Source organism: Rhinoderma darwinii, chromosome 1 (genome assembly GCF_050947455.1).
Source record: "Rhinoderma darwinii isolate aRhiDar2 chromosome 1, aRhiDar2.hap1, whole genome shotgun sequence".
NCBI classification, from domain to species: domain Eukaryota; kingdom Metazoa; phylum Chordata; class Amphibia; order Anura; family Rhinodermatidae; genus Rhinoderma; species Rhinoderma darwinii.
Window position 1 is genome coordinate 63,890,565 of NC_134687.1, and position 24,293 is coordinate 63,914,857.

At 43.2% G+C, this 24,293-nt stretch overlaps 2 protein-coding genes across 2 annotated transcripts in view; one reads left to right on the plus strand and one right to left on the minus strand.

The window, feature by feature from the left end:
• Positions 1-7,691: 7,691 nt before the first annotated feature.
• On the minus strand, positions 7,692-17,849 carry RPL9 (ribosomal protein L9). The gene is made up of 7 exons (XM_075859250.1): positions 17,753-17,849; positions 17,559-17,674; positions 15,010-15,105; positions 14,359-14,491; positions 8,952-9,032; positions 8,193-8,304; positions 7,692-7,750 (listed from the first exon to the last, which is right to left on the minus strand). The coding sequence occupies exons 1-6, from the start codon at positions 17,796-17,798 to the stop codon at positions 8,198-8,200; spliced, it is 579 nt and encodes a 192-aa protein (XP_075715365.1). The 5' UTR covers positions 17,799-17,849; the 3' UTR covers positions 7,692-7,750; positions 8,193-8,197.
• A 1,424-nt stretch (positions 17,850-19,273) lies between these two features.
• The window catches only part of LIAS (lipoic acid synthetase), a 38,545-nt gene continuing 33,525 nt past the window's right edge, over positions 19,274-24,293 (plus strand). The window contains exons 1-3 of the mRNA XM_075859240.1: positions 19,274-19,739; positions 23,016-23,182; positions 23,560-23,653. Coding sequence (XP_075715355.1) covers positions 19,689-19,739; positions 23,016-23,182; positions 23,560-23,653 — 312 coding nt within the window. The 5' untranslated portion in view covers positions 19,274-19,688. The remainder of the gene's footprint in view (positions 19,740-23,015; positions 23,183-23,559; positions 23,654-24,293) is intronic.

The window sequence follows — 24,293 nt, forward strand, 5'->3', positions numbered from 1 at the left end:
TTCCTACTCTGAATGGTCCCCAGTTATATGTGGTGTACCCCAGGGTTCAGTGCTGGGACCACTATTATTCAACTTATTTATTAATGATATAGAAGATGGGATTAATAGCACTATTTCTATTTTTGCAGATGACACCAAGCTATGCAATATAGTTCAGTCTATGGAAGATGTTCGTGAATTGCAAGCGGATTTAAACAAACTAAGTGTTTGGGCGTCCACTTGGCAGATGAAGTTTAATGTAGATAAATGTAAAGTTATGCATCTGGGTACCAACAACCTGCATGCATCATATGTCCTAGGGGAGCTACACTGGGGGAGTCACTTGTTAAGGATCTGGGTGTACTTGTAAATCATAAACTCAATAACAGCATGTAATGTCAATCAGCTGCATCAAAGGCCAGCAGGATATTGTCGTGTATTAAAAGAGGCATGGACTCGCGGGACAGGGATGTAATATTACCACTTTACAAAGCATTAGTGACGCCTCATCTAGAATATGCAGTCCAGTTCTGGGCTCCAGTTCATAGAAAGGATGCCCTGGAGTTGGAAAAAAGACAAAGAAGAGCAACGAAGCTAATTAGGGGCATGGAGAATCTAAGTTATGAGGAAAGATTAAAAGAACGAAACCTATTTAGCCTTGAAAAAAGACGACTAAGGGGGGGACATGATTAATTTATATAAATACAGGGTGGGCCATTTATATGGATACACCTAAATAAAATGGGAATGGTTGGTGATATTAACTTCCTATTTGTGGCACATTAGTATATGGGAGGGGGAAACTTTTCAAGCTGGGTGTTGACCATGGCGGCCATTTTGAAGTCGGCCATTTTGTATCCAACTTTAGTTTTTTCAATGGGAAGAAGGTCATGTGACATCAAACTTATCGAGAATTTCACAAGAAAAACAATGGTGTGCTTGGTTTTAACGTTACTTTATTCTTTCATGAGTTATTTACACCATTGTTTTTCTTGTGAAATTCTCGATAAGTTTGATGTGTCACATGACCCTCTTCCCATTGAAATAACTAAAGTTGGATACAAAATGGCCGACTTCAAAATGGCCGCCATGGTCAACACCCAGCTTGAAAAGTTTCCCCCCTCCCATATACTAATGTGCCACAAACAGGAAGTTAATATCACCAACCATTCCCTTTTTATTTAGGTGTATCCATATAAATGGCCCACCCTGTATATTAATGGCACATACAAAAAATATGGTGAAATCCTGTTCCATGTAAAACCCCCTCAAAAAACAAGGGGGCACTCCCGCCGTCTGGAGAAAAAAAGGTTCAACCTGCAGAGGCGACAAGCCTTCTTTACTGTGAGAACTGTGAATCTATGGAATAGCCTACCGCAGGAGCTGGTCACAGCAGGGACAGGAAATGGCTTTAAAAAAGGGTTAGATAATTTCCTAGAACAAAAAAGTATTAACTCCTATGTGTAGAATTTTTTACTTCCCTTTTCCCGTCCCTTGGTTGAACTTGACGGACATGTGTCTTTTTTCAGCCGTACTATGTAACTATGATCTTCAAGTTGGGAATACCCCTTTAACTTTCTATCAGGGTTCTCCCATTCCCTTTTAATGAGGCTGGTCACATTTTTGTCAATAGGAAAAGTCCTCCGTTTCCTAGGATCCAGGCCTTCAAACATAATGTCCTGGGTGGACCTGGGGCTCTTTGGGGTCATCAATATTCATAGTGGCCCGGACAGCTTTAAAGAGGCTGTCACCAGATTTTGCAACCCCTATCTGCTATTGCAGCAGATCGGCGCTGCAATGTAGATTACAGTAACGTTTTTATTTTTAAAAAACGAGCATTTTTGGCCAAGTTATGACCATTTTTGTAGTTATGCAAATGAGGCTTGCAAAAGTCCAAGTGGGTGTGTTTAAAAGTAAAAGTCCAAGTGGGCGTGTATTATGTGCGTACATCGGGGCGTGTTTACTACTTTTACTAGCTGGGCGTTCTGACGAGAAGTATCATCCACTTCTCTTCAGAACGCCCAGCTTCTGCCGGATCACGCTGTGACGTCACTCACAGGTCCTGCATCGTGTCAGACGAGCGAGGACACATCGGCACCAGAGGCTTCAGTTGATTCTGCAGCAGCATCGGCGTTAGCAGGTAAGTCGATGTAGCTACTTACCTGCAAACGCTGATGCTGCTGCAGAATCAACTGTAGCCTCTGGTGCCGATGTGTCCTCGCTCGTCTGACACGATGCAGGACCTGTGAGTGACGTCACAGCGTGATCTGGCAGAAGCTGGGCGTTCTGAAGAGAAGTTGAAGATACTTCCCGTCAGAACGCCCAGCTAGTAAAAGTAGTAAAAACGCCCCGATGTACGCACATAATACACGCCCACTTGGACTTTTACTTTTAAACACACCCACTTGGACTTTTGCAAGCCTCATTTGCATAACTACAAAAATGGTCATAACTTGGCCAAAAATGCTCGTTTTTTAAAAATAAAAACGTTACTGTAATCTACATTGCAGCGCCTATCTGCTGCAATAGCAGATAGGGGTTGCAAAATCTGGTGACAGAGCCTCTTTAAGAAGTTAGTCCACACCCACAGCTGGAAATAGGTTTTTTCGCCCTCCATCTTTGTCAGAGGAATATTCAGAGCATAGCTCCCCTTCCTCAAATATCTCTTCTAGAAGAATTAGAATGCCCTAGGCCGTTTTGTCTTACCAGATGAAGGGCTAGGAAGGTCATGTTTCTTTCTAAGGCATCTAAGGGAATTTTTAACCTCTGCTCACCATATCTTTGATGCTAGTGGCAAGGCTGGTGGATTCTTCTGCCAGAATCTTATCTAAACATAACTGGCATAAATGTTTCGGATAAGAGGCTGCTAGCGTCTTACAACACATAGCACATTCTCTGTTTGCGAGCCTTGTCCAACTTTTTCCTGGGACCCTCTCTGACCTAGGAAACATGTAATATACAAGGAAGGACAAAATTAATAAATGAAGAAAGGTTTGTTTTTCCTACCATGCTTCCTAGAAGATCCCATGCCGTTCAAAAGTACCAGACTGGAGGATCTTGCTGGGTCTGATCACTAAGGTCATTCCGCGCGCCCTGCTACTTCCATACTGGTTTCTTGGTTGGAGCAGGAGCCATCATGGTTCAGGCCTAGGATTGGCTGGGGAGGCACTCAAGGCTGTGATGCGCTGTAGCCCCTCCCCCGCAACTGGGCCACCAGTACACCACTTCCTGTGACGTTCGCACGTCACCTCCACCGTAAATGAAGTACGCCACGACCACCGGAAATGACGTACGCCACGACCGGAAGCGGTCCCTGCAGTAAGCCGGAAGTGGCCAAATGCTGGGCCATGAGTCCTGGCTCCCCGAGTCTTACACCTTCAGAATACCTCCAGGGACACAGGCGAGTACCTGCTGGAGGGTCGGCAATCCAGAAGTGTCTTGATCCACAGGACAATCCCATCCGGAGGACAGGAAACCTGACTGGGTGTGTGGAGAGATGTGTCCTTTTTTATATCAGGCTTCCTGTCCAGTGAATGGGATGTCTCTTCAAAGGTGAAAGGGTAAAGAATGGGTCTGTAATTACAAGTTAAATCTACAGTCGTGTTTTTATTGGTACTATTAGGGTACATAAAACTTTTTATTTAATGTTTTGGGAGGGGTGGTGACCAAGAAAATAGCGATTCTGACATAGTTACCTATTTTATTTTTTTGCGGTTTTCACCAAACAACATTATAGTTTTATAGCTTGGATAGGTACGAACGCGGTCATAAATTTATATATTAACTTTTTTTTTTTTTTTTTTAACGGTTTCATTTTTTTCCAGTAATAAAATACTTATAGGGGGGGAAAAAAAAGCCGTATTTGCTTTTTTAAATTATAACTTTTATACAACATTTTTATTAACTTTTTTTTTTTTTTTAGTCCCACTACGGGACTTGAAGACCTACAGCACCGATCTCTGCTCCAATACAATACCTACATAGTGTAATATATTAAAGAGGTCAGCGGGACAATGACAGAAAGCCTATCAGGACCTGCCGAAGACAGGTCCTCATAGGCTTTCGTACATGGCAGAGCCACAGGCCATTGTCAGGCCGCTGGATGCCTTGCCAAATGGCACCCCCCGCGATTGCATCGTGGTACCGATCTCAGAGACCCCTTAAATATGACGATCGCTATTGCCTGCCGCATTTAAGGGGTTAATTGCAGAAATGTCCAGCGTTGGATGGCGGTCCGGTAACAGGGAGTGTGATCTCCCGATTCCTGACCACTGTCCGTTAAGACAGTGAGCACCGGGACCGGTTCAGTCACTGTACATCCTGGGAAGCAACATTTCACCAGGATGTAGTTACTGACTCGGAGTAGGTAGGGCAAGGCTGATATAGTGAAGGAAATTCATTAAAGGGAAGCGGTCACGGGAAAAAATTTTTTTTATATGTTATTGCTTTTAGTAAGTCATTCCTTTTTTTTTTTTATTTATTGGTGTTTTTGTGTTGTACTTTTTTCTTTTTACTTCTCTATGGGGGCTGCCATTTTTTTTTTTTTACATCTCTGTATGTGTAGATTAACGACACATACAGAGATGGAATACGGCACATACATCCCCATAGAGAATGCGAACGGGAGCCGTTCCATTCACTATAGCGTACGCCGTCTGTGTGGGAACATCGCATGCGCCGCTCCCACATAGTCCAAAAGGAAAGTCTTCGGCTGAGCGACATCCGGCGCCATTTTCATGTGGACCGGAAGCCGCGGCCGGACAGTAAGATGACTACTTCCGGTCGCAGCTTCCGTCCATATGTTCAGAAGCAAGGATTGAGCGGAGGCAAGTTATGTTTGTGATGTGTGTGTATGTTTGTGTTATACTGTGATTACCACTGTATCTAATCCTCCTACACTGTGCATTCGCTCAAAAAATGGCGGCACAGAGTCTAGGAGGTTTGAACATTCAACCCCCTCCTTTCTCCTGGCACTAGCCATGATAAAGGAGGGGGGATTGTTTGAAGACACTAGAGCGAGTGTGTCTTCTCCAATTTTGCAGCATAAAGCAATGAGGTTGCTTTACCACATGCCAATGCTGCAATTTTGGGAATTGCTCCCTCTAGTGACCATCACATGGAAATGTTATTAGAATCTAATTTATAATATTTCCTGACTTGTGAAAATAATGTAAAAAAAATTAGAACAATGTGTAATCCTTTATATACTAACAGTTTAACTAAAAAAAATATATATATTTTTCTAGCGACACATTCCCTTTAAGCAAAATTCTTTAGACTATTTTTTGCACTTTTATGGACTTTTTTTATATGGACACTTTTTAAAAAAAGCAGTGCAGCTAAGGGAAGTTGTAAAATGCATGCAACTTAAGTATTAACAGCGCACAAAATATTGGTATAAAGTATGCCATCCATAAGATGGTGTAAAGAGGAAACTCAAATTTATCACCAATTGCTAGACATGCGAATAATTTCGTCTGCACCATTAGGATACACAATTTTCACCATCTCATAAAATGATGCATTGTACAACACGGATAATAGTCCCCCATTGCTTTGCCTAGTGCAGGGGCTGAGGCATTGAATGACTTCTCCTTTGAAACCCTGTGTCATGCTCTGCCCTCTCAGGTCCTGCAATAGCCATCACACATTGGGGCAGATGCACACAGCTATCTTAGTTTTAGACAATTTAAACTTAGACCAGGCAGTCAAGAAAACGCACCAAATGCATCAAAGTGGTGCATGCTATATAATAAATTCGGCACATCTTGCTAGACACTTTTCTCTCCTTATACCACCTCCTGGTTGGCTTAGTTTATGCCAATATTTTGTCGCAGTTGCACATCATACCTTTCTGCTAGCCCATGCCCCTGTTCCACTAAGTCACGTCCCCTCTCGCACCAATAGACTTTTATGTGCAGCTCCGGCTCTCAATAGACGTGCAGGCAGCGTTTCTCTTTTCTACTGCTCCCCACTTAAAGAGGCTCTGTCACCAGTTTATAAGTGCCCTATCTCCTACATAGTCTGATTGGCGCTGTAACGTAGATAACAGTGGTTTTAATGTTGAAAAACGATCATTTTTGAGCAAGGTATGAGCAATTTTAGATTAATGCTAATTAGTTGCTTAATAGACAACTGGGCGTGTTTTTACTTTTTACCAACTGGGCGTTGTACAGAGGAGTGTATGACGCTGACCAATCAGTGACCAATCAGCGTCATTACACTTCATTGTTCTAGCCCAGCTTCTTTCCTGCACAATTACACTGGAACAATGAGAAGTGTAGGTCACTGATTGGTCAGCGTCATACACTCCTCTGTACAACGCCCAGTTGATAAAAAGTAAAACCACGCCCAGTTGTCTATTAAGAAACTAATTAGCATAAATCTAAAATTGCTCAACTTGCTCAAAAATTATTGTTTTTTAAAATAGGGATAGGGCACTTATAATCTGGTGACAGAGCCTCTTTAACCTCCCCATAGACTTGAAAGGGCAGCACCTCACTCTCTCCCTACTATCCCCTCCCCTCTGTATTGATTTGTATAGGCACTTCCTTCAGTCCCAATCCTCTGATCGCACTAGAGCCAGAATTTGGCAGTGCACAGACACAGCGTGTCCTAGCTCGTCCGGCGCGATGAAGTTCCTGTGGGAGGAAGTGACGTCACAGCGTGATCTCGCGAGATCACACTGTGTGTCTGCACTGCCAGAAGCTGGGTGGTAACAATGAGAAGTGAATGATGCTGATTCGTCAGCATCAAACACTTCTATTCACAACGCTCAGCTAGTAAAACAAGTAAACACGCCCAGATGTTACAAATACAATACACGCCCAGTCGGAAATGAGAAAACACGCCCAGTTGTCCATTAGAAAGGCTCATTTGCATAAATATAAAATTGCTCATAACTTGGCCAAAAATGATCGTTTTAAAAAAAAACTAAAATTTTATTGTTATCTACATTGCAGCGCCGATCACATGCAATAGGAGATAGGGATTTGATCATCTGGTGACAGAGCCTCTTTAAGGCTTGACTATTTAGGCTTTTCTTTACACCTACCTATTGCAAATTCCAGAACTGTATTGCAAGCCGTATAGCTCCCTGTGGGGTGCCATAACACAGACTTAGGTTTCCCATTGAAGCACCATTTACAGCATCTGGTCACATGCTGTGATTTCTTTTATATGGCCTCATCTCACCTCTGTTCTCCAATCAGCCATATGAATAGTCCCATTGAAATAGATTACCACTGTGCTTGATCCACAGTAAAGTTCCCAAATACAGTTGTATGCATTAGACTTATAGCACACTTCATTTGTCCTTTCATTAAACAGGGCCAAATGGGAAATTAGGTTTGAAACGAAAATAAATTTTAGTATGGGTGCATTGTTTTTTTTTCTTCTTCTGTAATTCATGTCTTGCATCAACCCTGCAGGCCATGTACCAGGCATAACATAGTATAATTGTTACCTGAAGTATTCCTCATTTCTATACGTCAGACCAAGCAGGCCGAAATAATCCCATGTAGAACCTAAAACTAGGAGGTCAGCCCCAAAGGCCATTACAAAATACATCTGAATACCAGTATACCATTTATCAAGCAGTGATTAACCCATCTTACGTGTTTAGTCAGTATCCTTTCTCCAAGCGCACTAAACACCATTACTTAGAGGATTCATCAACCCAGAGCAACATGTGACAGATTAACAGCCAACGGTTTAGATAAATTGTCTTTATTGTTGAATGCAGCACACAGTTCAGACATCTGAAGCCAACCTGCAAAGGAAAAGAAAAAGTTTGCTGGTGTTACAACTTTCACCAGAGCCAACATCACTGAACATCTTGATCCACACAGAACCTGCCACCACCATGTGTAGGATTTTTAACACTTCTATGACTAATTATACTGAATGCTTTCTAAAGTATATCCGCTTATGACCGTTATCTGCCTAGGTATGGTGGAAGGGGGGCAGGTGATTGAACACCAGAGATTTGAGAAACCGGAAAGCATTGTGACAATCCCTGGGGGAGCTGCAATGGTGGCAGTCAGTGGTGGTCAACCAGCAGTCTACAGAAATAACAAAAATAGATCTTTAATTTACTGGTTCTTCTAAACGTAAAGACACATGTGAAAGTCTGTATACTCCGGTAGTCCCCACATTACACCTGCAAGTGTCCCCTACATCTCCGTGTACATCCTCCAAATTTGTAAACTGACCTTTTTTATTTTTCATGCTGCTGAACTGTTCCCTTCTCGGAGACATAGATACCATCCAAGAACTTTCGGATATCCTTGTTCTTCACGGTGGTGGCTTGCTGGATCAAGGCGGCTAAAACCAAAACATGCAAAATGTAAAAGCCAGGCAGACTCCATTATTGGACGCATGAAGCAAAACATCCCGTAGACTTCATAGCAATCCTTCCAGGTTAAAACAAACCTCTGCAAACGAGTTTCTTTTTAAGGAGCACAGGACATTTGAACTTTAACCCCTTAAAGTCCAAGTCAATTTTCACTCTGCCTTCCAAAAGCCTTGATTTATTTTTACGTCAATGGAGAAGTAGGAAGGCTTGTTTTCTTGCGGGAGGAGTTGTAGTTTTTAATTGCACCATTTAAAGTACCATATAGTGTACTGGGAGACTGAAAAAACAAAAACTGATTCCTCCATGTTTTTTTAGGGTTTTGTTTTGACCGCTTTCACTGTGCGGTAAAAACATCCACTTAACGTTATTCTGCTGATAAATATGAGATTTAAGGATGACTACGCTATGGTTTCCGCTAAAAAAACAAAACCTTATGGAACGGAAACAAACTGCAACTGAAGCATTGCCATCTAAATCAATGGTAACGCAAACTGACGCTATGGTTCCCGTTTGGCTCTGTTCATCAGATCCTCTGACAGAAAGGTCGAACGGAACGCCGACGCTGATGTGAATAGGCAGGAAGATACACATTAGCATACCGCCATGTTCAACTTACCAGAGTTTGACACAAGCTCAATGTCATTGCCTTCAAGAATCAGTTCATCCTTCTGGGCTTGGGACACTGCACAGAAAACACCTAAAAGGAAAGAAAACCAAAATATTATATCAAGTCACATTCATAGTGATATTCAGCAGTAGAAAACCAAGTACAGAGCATCAAACGCCCCCTGAAGCATTGGTCAAGGAGGTATTTAAAGGGTGAACTAAGCCGACGCTATAAAGTAATCCACACATTCAAAGGGGTTTTCTAGCCTTAGGAAATTGATGTTTTATCCCCAGGCTAGGCCACAATATATCGGTCAAGGTCTGACACCCCAGCCCATCAGCTGTTTTGAAGGGACCGCAGCTCTCCTACGAATACGGCTTCCCCTCCATTTCATTTACTGCTCGCACTGAATTGCGGACACTTGTAGCAGCGGGTCACAGTATTATAGCCTTCTCACATTCACTTTAATGGGAGAAAGCTGTAATATTGGGTACAGACGCTACACTATGTGAGAAGTAAAGGAAATGAAGGGGAAGCAGCGCAGGTATATCTGATCATCTTTACTCTCACTAGAAAACGGCAAAGCAGCAAGTGAATAAGCCCCACGAGAAGTCATTCTGCCTTAACATTGTTTTGGGAATTCTTACAAGTATAATAAATACGTTCTATGACTTACTAATCAGGCGGGATTCACACGACCGGGTCGGGTCCGAGCCCGAGTGCCGGCCGGTAAAATCGGCCATTCTGCCCGGCCGGTTTGCATAAAGTTATGCATCCGTGCCGGGCAGATCCGGACAGTGACATCAGCGGCAACTCCTGAAGGGGAATCCCCATGTGTTCGGGGATTCCGCTTCAGGAGTTTCCCCTGATGTCACTGCCCAGATATGGACAGAGACATCAAGCGCTCTGTCCAGGAGCGGAATCCCCGAACACACGGGGATTCCGCTCCTTCAAGGAGCTAAAATGCGGCTAGCACATAGCAGATTGGGGAGATACCTCCCCGCTCTGCTATAGTGGCGTCGCTACAGTAGTAGCAGCCGCAGCTGCTGCTGCAGCTGCTAGCGGCGCCATCAAAGGTGTCGCCGGGCCAGGGCGCTTTTAAAACAAACAGGAGAAGGGAGCCAGCGCAGCGCTCCCTTCCACCTGCTGTACACCCCGGCCCTGCCACACCGTGTACAGCGATGCCATTCGTCAGAATGGCATCAACTCCTCCTCCTCACATGCACTCTGCGCTGTGAGGAGGAGATAGAGCGCAAGAGCCAGAAAACCCGGCCGTCACTCGGGACACATCCCGGTGATGGCCGGGTATTACCCGGCCCCATAGACTTCTATGGGAGCCGGGCGGCCGGGTACCCGGGCGAAAATAGAGCATGTCCTATTTTTTGACGGGCGGTTTTCCCGGCCGTCAAAAAATCGGTCGTGTGAATAGCCCCATTAGGGGTCTATTATTTCTAATGCAGCCGGGTGCCGGCCGATTTATGAACGGCCGGCACCCGGCCGGGAAACCCTGCCGTGTGAATGAGGCCTAACTCTAAATCTGTATTCTGTCACCCATCAGATCGACAATAACCCTTTCAGATTAAGCCATTTTTTGTTTTGTTTTCCACTCCCCGCCTTCCAAGAGCCATAACTTTATTTTTCTGTTAATAGTGTGAGGGCTTATTTTTTGTGCGAGTTTCTATTGGCCCTTTTTAAAGTACTGTCATTTATTGGGAAATGGGAAAAAATTATTTGGAGGAATCGCAGTTTATCCAAAATCCACTGCACTATGTTTTTTGTTTTGTTTTTACGGATTTCAATGTGCGGTAAAAATGACAACTTAACTTTATTCTGCAGCTCAATACAATTACGGCGATACCGAATTTACACAGGTCTTGTTTTTCTTTTACTGTTAAAAATAAAAAATGGCATCGCCACATTCTGAAAGCCATAACTATTTTTTTGTCGATTGAGCATTTGGGGGCTTATTTTTGCAAGACTAGCTGTAGTTTATATTGGTACCAATCTTTGCTACAAACAAACTTTTGATCTTACATTTTTTTGTTTTTTACACCGTTTACTGTGTGAGTTAGAGAGGCTCAGTCACCACATTATAAGTGCCCTGTCTCCTACATAATGTGATCGGCGCTGTAATGTAGGTGACAGTAATGCTTTACTTAGAAAAACTATCATTTTTGACAGAGTTTTGACATATTTTAGATATATGCTAATTACTTTCTTAATGCCCAACTGGGCGTGTTTTACTTTTTCACCAAGTGGGCGTTGTGGAGAGAAGTGTATGACGCTGACCAATCAGCTTCATACACTTCTCTCCATTAATTTACTCTGCACATAGTGATCTTGCTAGATCATAATGTGCAGTCACATACACACACACTAACATTACTGCAGTCTCCTGACAGTAAATAGACATCACTTCCAGCCAGGACAGGATGTGTATTCACAATCCCAGCACTTCGGTAACATTTGTGTGGGAGTTACAGCACAGCAAGCGTGATCTCGCTGTAAGCTATCACTTACAGCGTGATCTCGCGAGATTACGTTTGCTGTGCTGTAAATCCTACACAAGCGTTACCGAAGTGTCGGGATTGTGAATAGACATCCCGTCCTGGCTGGAAATAATGTTATATTGAAATAGCTTAGACTTACAGACAAAGCAATACTAATTGTTTATTTTTTACATTACTTTAGAGGAAAAATGAGGTTGGTGGTTTTTGAACTTTTTATTTTTTGTCCAATACCGAAAATCGCTGGTTCAATACACGAGCGTATTGAAGTATATTGTCACTTACAGGCTTCAGAGGCAGAAAGGCAACAGACCTGGGGGCTTAGCCCACCAGCTGCCATAACAAACATCGGCAACCCGTCATCGCGACGTGTGGGGCGATGAGCTGGCGGAGGACGCGCCCTCTCTTTCTAACAGCTGAGATGACGCGGTCGCTATTGATCATTGCATCTAAGTAGTTTAACAGCCAGGAATAGAGCCATCTCTGTTCCTGGCAGTTTGCACAGGATGTCAGCTGTAATACACAGCTGACACCTGCAGAGTATGGAGCGGGCTCAGCACATCCAACCAGAATACTCACATCAACAAGGCAAATATATTAACCGATAACAGATGTTCGTGCTCGACAACTCAGAGCATAATGAGCCAAGTAATCCCCCAGCTTGAGACTCTTCCCATCTATTAACTACAGCGAGGCTTTGACAGCTCGGGATGCTAAGGACCAATGATTAAAAATGGACTCAATGTGGTTCACACACAAATCCATTAACTGTATGGACTTCAATATCATGACACATACAAACAATCAGCTGGGATAAAAATCTAAAGCTGACCAATATGTACAACTGTTCATCTGACCTGTTCCTCCTATTGAGGGTCATTATGGAGGCTACATGACCACAGACTGGTCCAGAAACCCTTTAAACCTGGCTTAGGGGATTACATCGTATGGGAAGAATGGCGTCCTCACAATGTCATAGGTGTGGAGAGATGCGGGCTGATTTTATTCACCTAATATGGGGTTGTCACTGGATTCTTAGCTTTTGGGAGGAGGTGGTTGCATTATTGACAGCGGTATTGGGGAGGACGATACCTTGTAGGCCGGAGGTGTGTCTGCTGGGACTGCTCAATGAGGAACAATGGTCGATATATGAGAGGACCTTTCTCAGAGAAACACTATTCATGGCAAGGAAGGCGGTGGCCATGAGATGGATGGCAGATAGGGCCCCGACAGTAGCGCAATGGCGTAAATTAGTCAATGACATACTTCCATTTGAGAAAATAGTGTATAAACACCGGGGGAACCGGCTAAATTTGATTTGATCTGTAATGGTTGGTGCTCATCGAATCTCACTCACTGTACAGTCCAAGGGCTATCAGATGCTCTGATTCAAGCTGGGGGCGGGAGCGGGTAAAGAGGGCGGGAGGAGGACACTTCCAGGTGCTTCGTTTTATGTCATACAAGGAGGATGGGTGCGTTAGTGCAGAATATCGAACTGGGGGCATATTCATACTATAGTGATGTACAGGATTAAAAGTTTTGATAGAATGATTTGATCAATCTGTACTATATATATGTGGTCTGCGAACCACGGTCTAACATCATGGGTACCTGCGAGTATTCCTTCTGTATGTATTGATTCTTCTGACATATGTAATATTGAGTGTATAATGTTATCCTGATGTATGTGATGGTTTGACTGACAGTTACTTTTAATAAAACGAGTTTAAAAAAAAAACAACCTGGCTTAGGGTGGCCATACAGTGGATTGCGCGGTCGAGAACCAAGCGGCATAAACTGCATGTGGTTTACAGCTGCACAGAAAGTACATGAGGAGCACACTGTGCTTCACCTACACTTGCCATGCTGCCAAGAACCAACTCAATACCATAGCAATTTTCAGTAACTGATCACAATTTGTATCAAATCACAATAACCATTGCAGATATTTAACTTTCGTCCCAAAGAGACTACCATTTCCCACACCTGGATGTCACAGCGTGCTTCAAGTATATATAACCGATTCGTCTTGCTCTTTGCTGTATCCTAACCAGAGTCAACTACTTAAGAGATTTCCAGGTTAAACGATACCTGAAAGCTTCATTTCCCCAGCTGACAGATTTTTCACATCAATTATTTATGGGAAGTACGCCATCACTAATCTGTGGGGTCCAGGAACTGGTACCTCAAAAATCATGAGTACACTGGCACTCTTCATACATTTCTATGGGAGACAGAGCAAAAGGAGTGAGGGCCAACGTCCACACATTTAAGGCATATCTAATAGATATGCCAAAAAAAGTCTGATGGAAAAATCCCTTAAATATTTGCCTCATTAAAGGGGTTCTCATGATTACAACACCTTGTAACTTCATAAAGGGTTCTCCACTCCGTGCCAGAATGACACATATGAACAGTCATTTGAATTCAATCCAAGCCTAAACGAGACTTCTCCTGCCGAAAACCCATTGATTGCCCGGGAGACAACCCTTTTAAATGTGATTAAAGGGAACCTGTCACTAGGTTTGGGGCCACTAAACCACAAGCACGCTGTTATTTAGCTGGGGTTTAGGGTTTCAAACCTGCCCATGTTTAAACCCAGCCATTTTCGCACCTTTTTAGAATAACTTTCAAGTTACTTTAATAAATCAAGCGTCATCAGGCACATACGAAGCGGAGGCCAGTACACTACACATCGCTTCCACTGCGCACGTGCACGGCCCTCAGCTTCGTATGCGCCTGATTTCAGGACATTCTAAGACCTTTCACTAACTATTCATGTAACAGTCTGTTTAGACATCGGCAGGTTCGAAACACTAAACACGAGCTGCATGCTGGAGACTTAGTGGCTCCAAACCCAGCAACAGGATCCCTTTAAGTTCAGCAAAGCCCATTCATTCTACACATACCTTGTCTCATGCGCACCCTGCGGATGTACTTTTCACCCAAGAAGTTTCTGATCTCCACGAGTGACCCAGTCTCCTGAATAACTACGTTGATGGGAAAGTGAGCGTACACAGACCTCATCTTGTAACGAAAGCCCTATGGGAAAACACGATCAAGTTAGAGATAAAATGACACTGTCAAGAAGAACACCTACCCGCTTTGTAAGCCTATGAAACAGTCAGCACAAACATTTCATAAGACTGGAGCGATATTTTAAACTGCTGGATACCGTGCATACGAAGCCTACAACAAACCATGCCCAGCCAGCAGCGAAGATACCACCAAGCCAGGGTGGGTACATACATATTCTGGCCTAACTTACGCTTTATACTGCACAAATCAATTTGGAGAGATTTATGGTTCCATTTTTCCTGGAAGAACATGCGCTTGTACCTCACTAGACAATTTTCAAAGGTGTCAAGAAAAGGGAAGTGGCTTAAAATGTGCCAACCAAGAGGTAGTAAAGAAATCGGTCTAACATTATCGTACAGTGTGGCCACTGATAACTTTAGCACATTTTTTTAATTAAATTTTAGGCTGTCATTCATCAGCATTACCAAATGTGCTCCAGTATGTTAAGAAGCCTCATGTCAGAAACCTAAAGTGATACTCACCAGAGTGACACCCTTGATCATGTTCTGTACATGGCTGCAGATTGTGCGCACCGTGGCCAGCTCCTTCCTGTTACCCCACCATTTGTCAACACGGAGCTGAAGAGGAACCACGCGGAATGTCAATACAGTTTAAAGGAATTGTCAGAGAAACTTTATAGAAAAGGTCTGGGAAACTTTAAATATGCAAAACAATTACCACTACTGACAATTTTACTTCACTTTACCACAGCAGCACGTTCCTCGGTCCTATGCGATGACAATGCTGCAATGAGCTTAGGTTGTTGGACTATAACACTACATGACCGCATACTCCAGTTCATGCCACATGACGTGTTTTAGGAACAATCCTCACCGGGACCTACAACAATTTGACACTGCAGCCAAATCCCCCTCACATGACTGAGGGATAAAGTTAACAGAAAATTCTGCCACCGCTACAAAACTCATAGGTTTTATGGTGGGTTGTTGAAGCGGTGGCAGAATTTTCTTACAGAAGAGCTGGTGGCACATGATTACTTAACAGTATTTTTTCTCAGGTAATAAGTGTAGAAACATTGTCTTATTATAAAGCTTAAAGGATTATTCCCATCCACAGAATGGGCTACAAAGGTCTGGTGCGGGTCCGACCTCTGACACATCCAAGCATTGCATTGAGAGGTGGCCGCAAATATGCGGATATCTCCATTCATTTCTATGAAAATGACGGAAACCGCCATGCAACCTAGTTTTATTGAAGCCAGCTTGCATTTGAGGCAGCTTACAAGGACAAAACTGCAGCCGATCTGACAGCCCCCTATACCTTTCGTAGCCGCTTGCAGAGGCAGAAGTGTAATGCTATGGGGGAAATCTGGTGCAAAAGAATAGTAGTAGCTGCCCATGACAACCAGTCTGGTTGCTACTTTTATTTTTCAAAAAGGAACTCTGAAAAAAATAAGGTGGAATCCCATTCCACTTCTATGCACCAGTTTTGATACTTCTCCCACAATGTATATTATAAAGTGTTAGCACAATCCTGACACTGACATTTACATTAGTACAGAAGCCCCTTAAACAATGATCAGTAAAAATCACGTCACACGAAAACTGCAACTACATATTACTCAATATATTCATAATGACCACAGCGCTACAGAACGTCTATACGCGAGTACTATTTTGTATCGCTTTTAGAAAATAAATAAGATAAAAAACAGAATTCCATGACCCAGCATTGGTCTTCACAGCGGGTGGGCAGACACTGGTAATTGACTTTATAGCCTCAGCCCACCCTATAGAGCAAACTACACCAACATTGAATATTAAGCCAGCAGTGTCTGGGGGCCAGTTTAAAGAGGCTCTGTCAGATTATAAGTGCCCTGTCTCCTACATAATCTGATCGGCGCTGGAATGTAATGTGCATTGTTTATATACAGTGAAGGAAATAATTATTTGATCCCTTGCTGATTTTGTAAGTTTGCCCACAGTCAGACATGAACTGTCTAGAATTTTTAGGCTAGGTTAATTTTACCAGTGAGAGATAGATTATATAAAAAAAAAAAAGAAAATCACATTGTCAAAATTATATATATTTATTTGCATATAATTTTGACAATGTGATTTTTCTGTTTTTTTTAAATATAATTATCTCTCACTGGTAAAATTAACCTAGCCTAAAAATTCTAGACTGTTCATGTCTTTGACAGTGGGCAAACTTACAAAATCAGCAAGGGATCAAATACTTATTTCCTCCACTGTAGATCACAGCAGTGGTTTTTATTTTGAAAAACGATCATTTTTGAGCAAGTTATGAGCAATTTTAGCTTTATGCTAATTAGTTTCTTAATAGACAGCTGGGTGTGTTACTTTTTTACCAACTGGGTGTTGGAGTGTATGACGCTGACCAATCAGTGACTAATCAGCGTCATGCACTTCTCATTCATTTTTAGCTGTAATCGCAGCACATACCCCCACATTAACTTTACTGAAGTGTCTTGAGAGTGAATAGACATTGCCTCCAGCCAGGACGCGATGTCTATTCACACTCCTGACACTTCGGTAAAGTTTGTAGGACTTAATCACAGCACAGCTAAAAATGAATGGAGAGATGGAGAGAAGTGTATGACGCCGATTAGTCACTGATTGGTCAGCGTCATACACTCCTCTTCACAACGCCCAGCTGGTAAAAAGCTAAAAACCGCCCAGTTGCTCATAACTTGCTCAAAATTGGTCGTTTTTCAAAATAAAAACCACTGCTGTTATCTACATTACAGCGCCGATCAGATTATGTAGGAGATAGGGCACTTATAATGTGCTGACAGAGCCTCTTTATGGTCTTCCAATTCTCCACACGGCAGGAAGCGGTAGTCTTAAGATATGACCAGTTGCCATGGCTGCTGCTGTAATTCCAGTAGCTGTAGGAAGACACTACCGCAATTTCTATAAAGATAAAATGTCAGGGCTTAATGCAGCTAACAAGCCCCTGATATTTTATGAAATGTGAGACCCCGACTGGAGGGTCGCTTTAGGCCTCTGGAAATGTAAAAACTAAATTGTGATCTTCCAATACTCACCCTCCTCTTTTTCCTGCCCAGCAAGCACAGTTCTACATTGATGTGGTTGAAGTTTTTCCGCAGGGTTCCTCTGGGCCCCTTCACAGTAACTGTGCGGCCCTTCAAGGAAATATCAACTATGAAGAAACAGAAGTCTGTCAGAAGAAATCTTATTAAAGTGAACTATAAAAACCAACGCATAAAGAGATACTCACCCTTGTCAGGGATGTCAACAGTCTGGTTGCTGAGAATGGTCTTCATTCTGGAAAAGCGTGAGCACGATGAGTAAACACAAGAACCAGTAGTCAGAAATGATCGGTAACATTAATCATGTCTAAAGGGTAGCTAGACGGTCAAACATCTGACATGTCAGAAGCTTTGATTGGTGGGGGTCCGAGCACGGAGACCCCCACTAATAGCCAACACGTAGCGGCAGAAGTGCTCGTGTGAACCGCTTAGTTTGTTTATTTTCCGTAACTTGATTTAGCGGTGTACGGACCCCATAGAAGGTCAGAGCCCATACACCGCTTCATCGGCTTACCGGAAAAGCCGAATAGATACAAAGCGGCTGAACGCTTCTGCTGCTCTGTTTTAGTGATTGGTGGGTGTCCGAACCCCCAATCAAAACTTCTGACGTGTCACTAACGTTTGGTTACCCTTTAAACAAAACATACACAAATTATACATCGGACCTAAAGGGGACATATATCGGAGGCAGTTTCACATAATTTATAAGGACCCATAAAAACCAAAGGAACCAATCAGATCACTTCATAACTACTGGCAGTGAAAAAGTGAAAGCTGTGCCTTGCTTAGCTGTAAATGCCAACCACTCCACTAATGGCTTGTACAGGACACCCGCTCAATGAATTAGCAGCCGTCCTACTAAATTTTAAACACCCCATCAAGCGGACTCCCGGGTATTAGCTAGTCCTTTATCTTCCACAGGGGTGTATTGCCTTCCCTGCACAGGGACATTGTCAGGGGAGGCCAGAGCAACAAGTGCCAATGCAACATCTTCATGGACAACACATCACTAGATGGAAACAGACACCGAGTCTACAGCAGTGAGGAATCACTAAGTAGCTAGTTTATTGGGGAAAGCTCTTAATTTTTAATGTCAGATCCCTTTAAAACATGCAACATACAAAGTGTAGGCAGTTCAGTAACAAAATAGGTTTCCCTACCACAAGCATAGATGGCAACAGGGCTAGATCTGCGGGTTACAACAGCTGGGTGCCCAAATAACACCTTTACCCACTACCACAAATGCAATCAGAGAACTACCAATGCAACCAGTGAGCAGAACCTCAACACAAATGTAAGCTCCTCTACACCGACACTTATAGGATAGCGCTCCAAAAAGAACCCAGACATGGCAGCAGGGGCATCTATGCCACACACACATTGGGCACAGCCTTATACCACACTAAACTTGGTGCTCCAGCATTAGGAAGAGGGACAACGCATGTAACACTGCCAAGGCCAGCGAAACTCCACCAGCTCTAGGCCCCACTAGGGTAAGGGACATTATCACATAGATATCCGGAACTATGGAGCAGATGGTAAGCCAATATATCCTCCATCACCGACACGACACCGCGAGGAGCCTGCACGTGATGTCGTTACATGCAGCAGACATGACAGTAACCAGGATGGAACCCGATTCAAAGCAAAATGCTCCGCCGACCGCCATCTCCTTACCTCGCTGCTGACAGAGGAAAGGGAAGGGATGTGTCGTCATCACGCTTATATACTGTCAGCGCCGTGCAACTAGGGACCGCCTACAGATCTCAAACGTGGAATACGCAGGCATGATCAATCCATGCCCGATGTAATGGAGCGATATGTATTCCGTACTAGCGGACAGATAGTCAGTGTATAAAATGGAAAAAATATATATGGCCCTGACATAAAGTGATGACGGGTAATGAAGCTGCCGCTATTGCAAGAGAGTCATCCCTAAATCCTCTGCGTTTCGATAAAATAATAAACTGCTATGACCTTTTTACGGGTGCCTGTAGGTGTCAACTTTAGCTTGGAAAACTTGATATGTTCATAGTGGAAGTACTCAGGCTCGACTAATCGATCGTGAAACATTTGGGTTGCCCTTACAGACCTTCTGCCACTGTGCAGAGTGCATAGGACGAAATGAGGGTGATCGGGCTGAAGAGGGGGGCAGAGCTGCTACGGTTCTCAGGGGTAAGATATCGTCAATATGTGACGGCTTTATAAAACATGACACCCCCTGCTTCCCTGATCGCTGCTTCTTGTATCGCTTTCCACAACTGATACACATAATGCACTACTGTTATTTTGTATAGTATATACAATGTATTAACCTGTCTTATATGTTATGGTATGTTAACAGTCTTGGTTCTTAAAGGGGTACTGCCAGAATCGACATTTATCACCTATCCCTACCACTGGGACTACATCAATCACTAAAACAAGGGATCCCAGGTCCCCATATCCTTCCACACTGCACCACCGCTGTTAGAAGGATTTTTTTTAATGGAGTGGCGGTCTAGCATGCACGGTGCCGATCATTCAAAGTCTTTGGGACTGCCGGTTAGCGGAGTACAGTGTCAGTCTCGTAGACAGTGATTGGTGCGGCAGGGCGCATGCTCGACTCCATTCAAGGTCCTTACTTCGGGTGAAGGGGGGTACAGTGAGGAAGAACGAGGGGCTCAGGACCCCCGTTCTAGTGATCGTTGGGGCCCCCAGCGATCAGAAACGTATCCCCTATCCCGTGAATAGGTGATAAATGTCAATTCTGGGAATACCCCCACTTAGACCATATTCAGGGGAGCTTGTTTTATTTGGGCATTTATAAGATTGAGATTAAAATACGTCTTGTATATGACAATGGTGTATTTGCTTATGAGTGTTTTCATACACTGAGGCCTCATGCACACGACCGTATTTTTTCCCACCCGTAAATACTGGCGTAAATACGGGTCCGGTGTCACACGTATTCCACCCGTTTTGCACCAGTATTTACGAACCCGTGCCCGTAAATATGGGTCCGGTGTCACCCGTATTCCACCCGTATTTACAGGCACGTTTTTGGCGGCAAAATAGCACTGCACTAATCGGCAGCCCCTTCTCTCTATCAGTGCAGGATAAAGAGAAGGGACAGCCTTTTCTGTAATAAAAGTTAAAGAAATTCATACTTACCCGGCCGTTGTCTTGGTGACGCCTCCGTCTCTTCACATCCAGCCCGACATCCCTGGATGACGCGGCAGTCCATGTGACCGCTGCAGCCTGTGATTGACCTGTGATTGGCTGCAGCGGTCACATGGCCTGAAACGTCATCCAGGACGTCGGGCCGGATGTCGAGAGGGACGCGTCACCAAGGCAACGGGCGGGAGACCGGACTGGAGGAAGCAGGAAGTTGTCGGTAAGTATGAAAGTCTTTTATTTTTATTTTTTACAGGTTTATACTGATCGGTAGTCACTGTCCAGGGTGCTGAAAGAGTTACTGCCGATCAGTTAACTCTTTCAGCTCCCTGGACAGTGACTATTTACTGACGTCGCTTAGCAACGCTGCCGTAATGACGGGTGCACACATGTAGCCACCCGTCATTACGGGAGCTCCATAGACTTCTATGGACTGTCCGTGCCGTTATTACGGCCTGAAATAGGACATGTTCTATCTTTTTCAACGGCACGGGCACCTTCCCGTGAGAAAACGGGAAGGCACCCGTCGCCAATAGAAGTCTATGAGCCCGTTATTACGGGTCGTAATTACGGCTCGTAAACGCCACGAAAAACGGCTGATAATACGGAGGCTGAACGCTTCCAAACATCTGCACATTGATTTCAATAAGATAAGCAGCGTTTCGTTCTCACGGGGCATTTATTTACGCGCCCGTTTGTAAAAACGCCCCGTTTTTCATTGTCTCAATAGAAATCAGCTCCAAAAGCGACCGTAAAAACACATCAAAAAAACGGTTGATGCTTTAAAAACGGCCAAAAATCAGAGGCTGTTTTCCCTTGAAAACAGGTCCGTATTTTACAGCCGTTTTTTTGTTTGCCGTGTGAACATACCCTAACAGTATTTTCAAACACTCAGCTTGTCCTATGGGATGGTAGGATAAGAGAAGGAGTTGGGGATTCTGGTTACAAATAAGCTAAACAGCAGTGCTCAATGTCAAGCAGCAGCTGCGAAAGCAGAAAAGATTTTAGGGAGCATAAAAACAGAAATAAAAACCTGTGATCCCAATGTAATGTTACCCCTCTATAAACCCCTTGTAAGACCACATCTTGAAAATTGGATTCAGTTTTGGATTCCACATTGTAAAAAGGATATAGGAGAACTGGAGAGAGTTTAAAGGCGAGCGACTAGATTGTTAAATGGGATGAGAGGTGTCTCTTACAATGAAAGACTAGAAAAATCAGACTCGTTCAACTTGGATCGAAAAGGTTGAATTTGATGGACCTGTGTCTTTTTTCAACTTATGTAACTATGGTATTATATGCTTGATGTGTATTTGCATTCATATGGGAACCATATTTAGCATTCAAGTACTGGGAGGACTATCTACTATGAAATACATAAATACGGGTTAAAAAAATAAAATACAGGCAAAATACGGAACCATTATGCACATTCATACAAAACCTAAACATGTATTTTAATACGCTCGTCTGAATTATTAGTGCAATTATTCACCGTTTTTGTTTTCTTCATTTTTTTTGGGTGGCAAAGATAAATAAGGCTGAGATTAATATTCCTTAAAGGGGTCGCTTCACCAAGACAACCCGTTTCTATAGGCCCTATTAGGTCATATAGGCATCAGAGAAGGGCTCCCCACCGGGGGCCCCTTCTCTATGAGCCATAGAACAACGAACTGCTGTGGCCGACCTGCCCTGTACATGTATTACACAGACAGCCATTGGTTGGACGCGACTTCCTCCAGTGATAAAGCTGATTGGCGGGAGTTTCTAAAGCCGGACCTGCGTTGATCAGCCAATCGTTCGACCCGTTTTATGTAAAAAAGGGAATGTAGAGATGATACAACCACTTTATCGACACTTTATCTTTGTGGGTGTGAATGGGAAAAAATATTTCTATCCAAAATCACTGGCTGGAAAGTTCATCTGCTTAGAAATTTTTCACTTCTAATCTTGACGATATGATCATAGCGCGTGCGTTTCTTTCGAACCATCTTTGCATGATACATCAGATATATACATTAGTATAAAAAAAATATATAGATAGAAATGTATCCTCTGATGTACCAATAGCTTTCTATGCAGCAGAAGTATGCAGGTTTCCATCGTTTTATCATGTCCATAATACGATCGCATGCTGCGCTATACTATCCAGGGGAAAAAAACGGAAACCTAGCAGACCTGATATAAGTCAATGGTATCTGTTATGCCAGTCATGGCTCTTGTACAAGTGACACGCGCAATGCCACTGTATACCGAGCCCAATATATAATAATTCTGTGATGTTTTCTGTTGTAGTTGGCGGAGTACCACACATCTTACAGAGTGTTGGCCGGATTATCAGATGAAAAGAAAAACCTTATTCAAAATGGACCAGACTTACAAGATTTTATATCGGGAGATCTGACAGATAAAAATCTGTGGTCAGACTATAAAGGCAACCTGAAGCGGCAGAAGGGAGAGAGGTGTGGAAATCTTGTTCTCCTTAATATTCCCATTAAAGCCGTTTTCCAGTTTTCGGCAAATTTATGTTATTTATTTTGTATTAAAAGTTATACAATTTTCCAATATACTTTTTTGTATTAATTCTTCACGGTTTTCAAGATCTCTGCTTGTTGTTATTCAGTAGGAACATTCATTGTTTATTCGAGTGAATACAATTCTGTCTGTGGTCATGTGATGGACACACAGGTGCATGGCTCGTTACAGTTACAGTATGTGTATCAGAGCTGTGTCTTCTAGTGATCCCCGCACCTGTGTGTCCATCTGTCAGGCGTTCGGGGAGCCATTCAATGGGTGCTGTTTTTTTTAATATTTTAAGTACTTTTTATCCATTTTTCAGATTAAGGCTCCCCCCTTGGGCAAAGACTGAAATTCCAATGGGAAAAAATTACAATAAACTGAAAAACAATTTAAGAAATCTGAATCTTCACACTGTAAGTATGAGACTTGAAGAGCATTTCCTCCTAAAATAAAAGGAATCGGTCACCGGTTCTACATTTTCCGCTCCTGTATCACTACATAACTAGGCGGTTTTGCCGCTCAGGACTTCGGGAGGGCTCGGTGCAGGAGCTGAAGTGGTAACCATATTGGCTGACACTTTTTTCTCTTCCACCAACATAACTAAGACTAAGAAATAACTAAGAAACAACTGAATAGAATTTATAACAACTTGACAGAAGAGGCAACTCAAAGGTCTTTATTGATCTATATATTATGATCTAGAGAACGATGTGAGTATATAAAAGGATCAGCCATAACAGTAAAACCACTGACAGTTGAATAACATAACTCATTACAATGGTGCCTGTCAAGAGGTGGCAAATATTAGGCAGCAAGTGAACGGTCAGTTCTTGAAGTTGATGTGTTGGAAGGAGGAAAAATGTCTAAAAATTAGGATCTTCGCAACTCTGACAAGGACCAAATTGTGATGTCTAGACGACCGGGTCAGAGCATCTCCAAACCTGCAGGTCTTGTGGGGTGTTTGGTCAGTACTAACAGTGGTTAGTACCTACCAAAAGTGGTCCAACGAAGGACAACCAGTGAACCGGCAACAGAGTCATGGGCGCCCAAGGC

Bases quoted from the DNA above. Each gene is read 5' to 3' on its own strand.
- RPL9 (XM_075859250.1), bottom strand. From the start codon at position 17,798: ATGAAGACCATTCTCAGCAACCAGACTGTTGACATCCCTGACAAGG. The intron at 9,033-14,358 runs GTATGTGTAGAA...CTTTCCTTTTAG, and splicing joins CAGGGTGCGCATGAGACAAG to GTGTTTTCTGTGCAGTGTCC. The intron at 8,305-8,951 runs GTAAGTTGAACA...TTTTGGTTTTAG, and splicing joins TGAGCTTGTGTCAAACTCTG to CCGCCTTGATCCAGCAAGCC.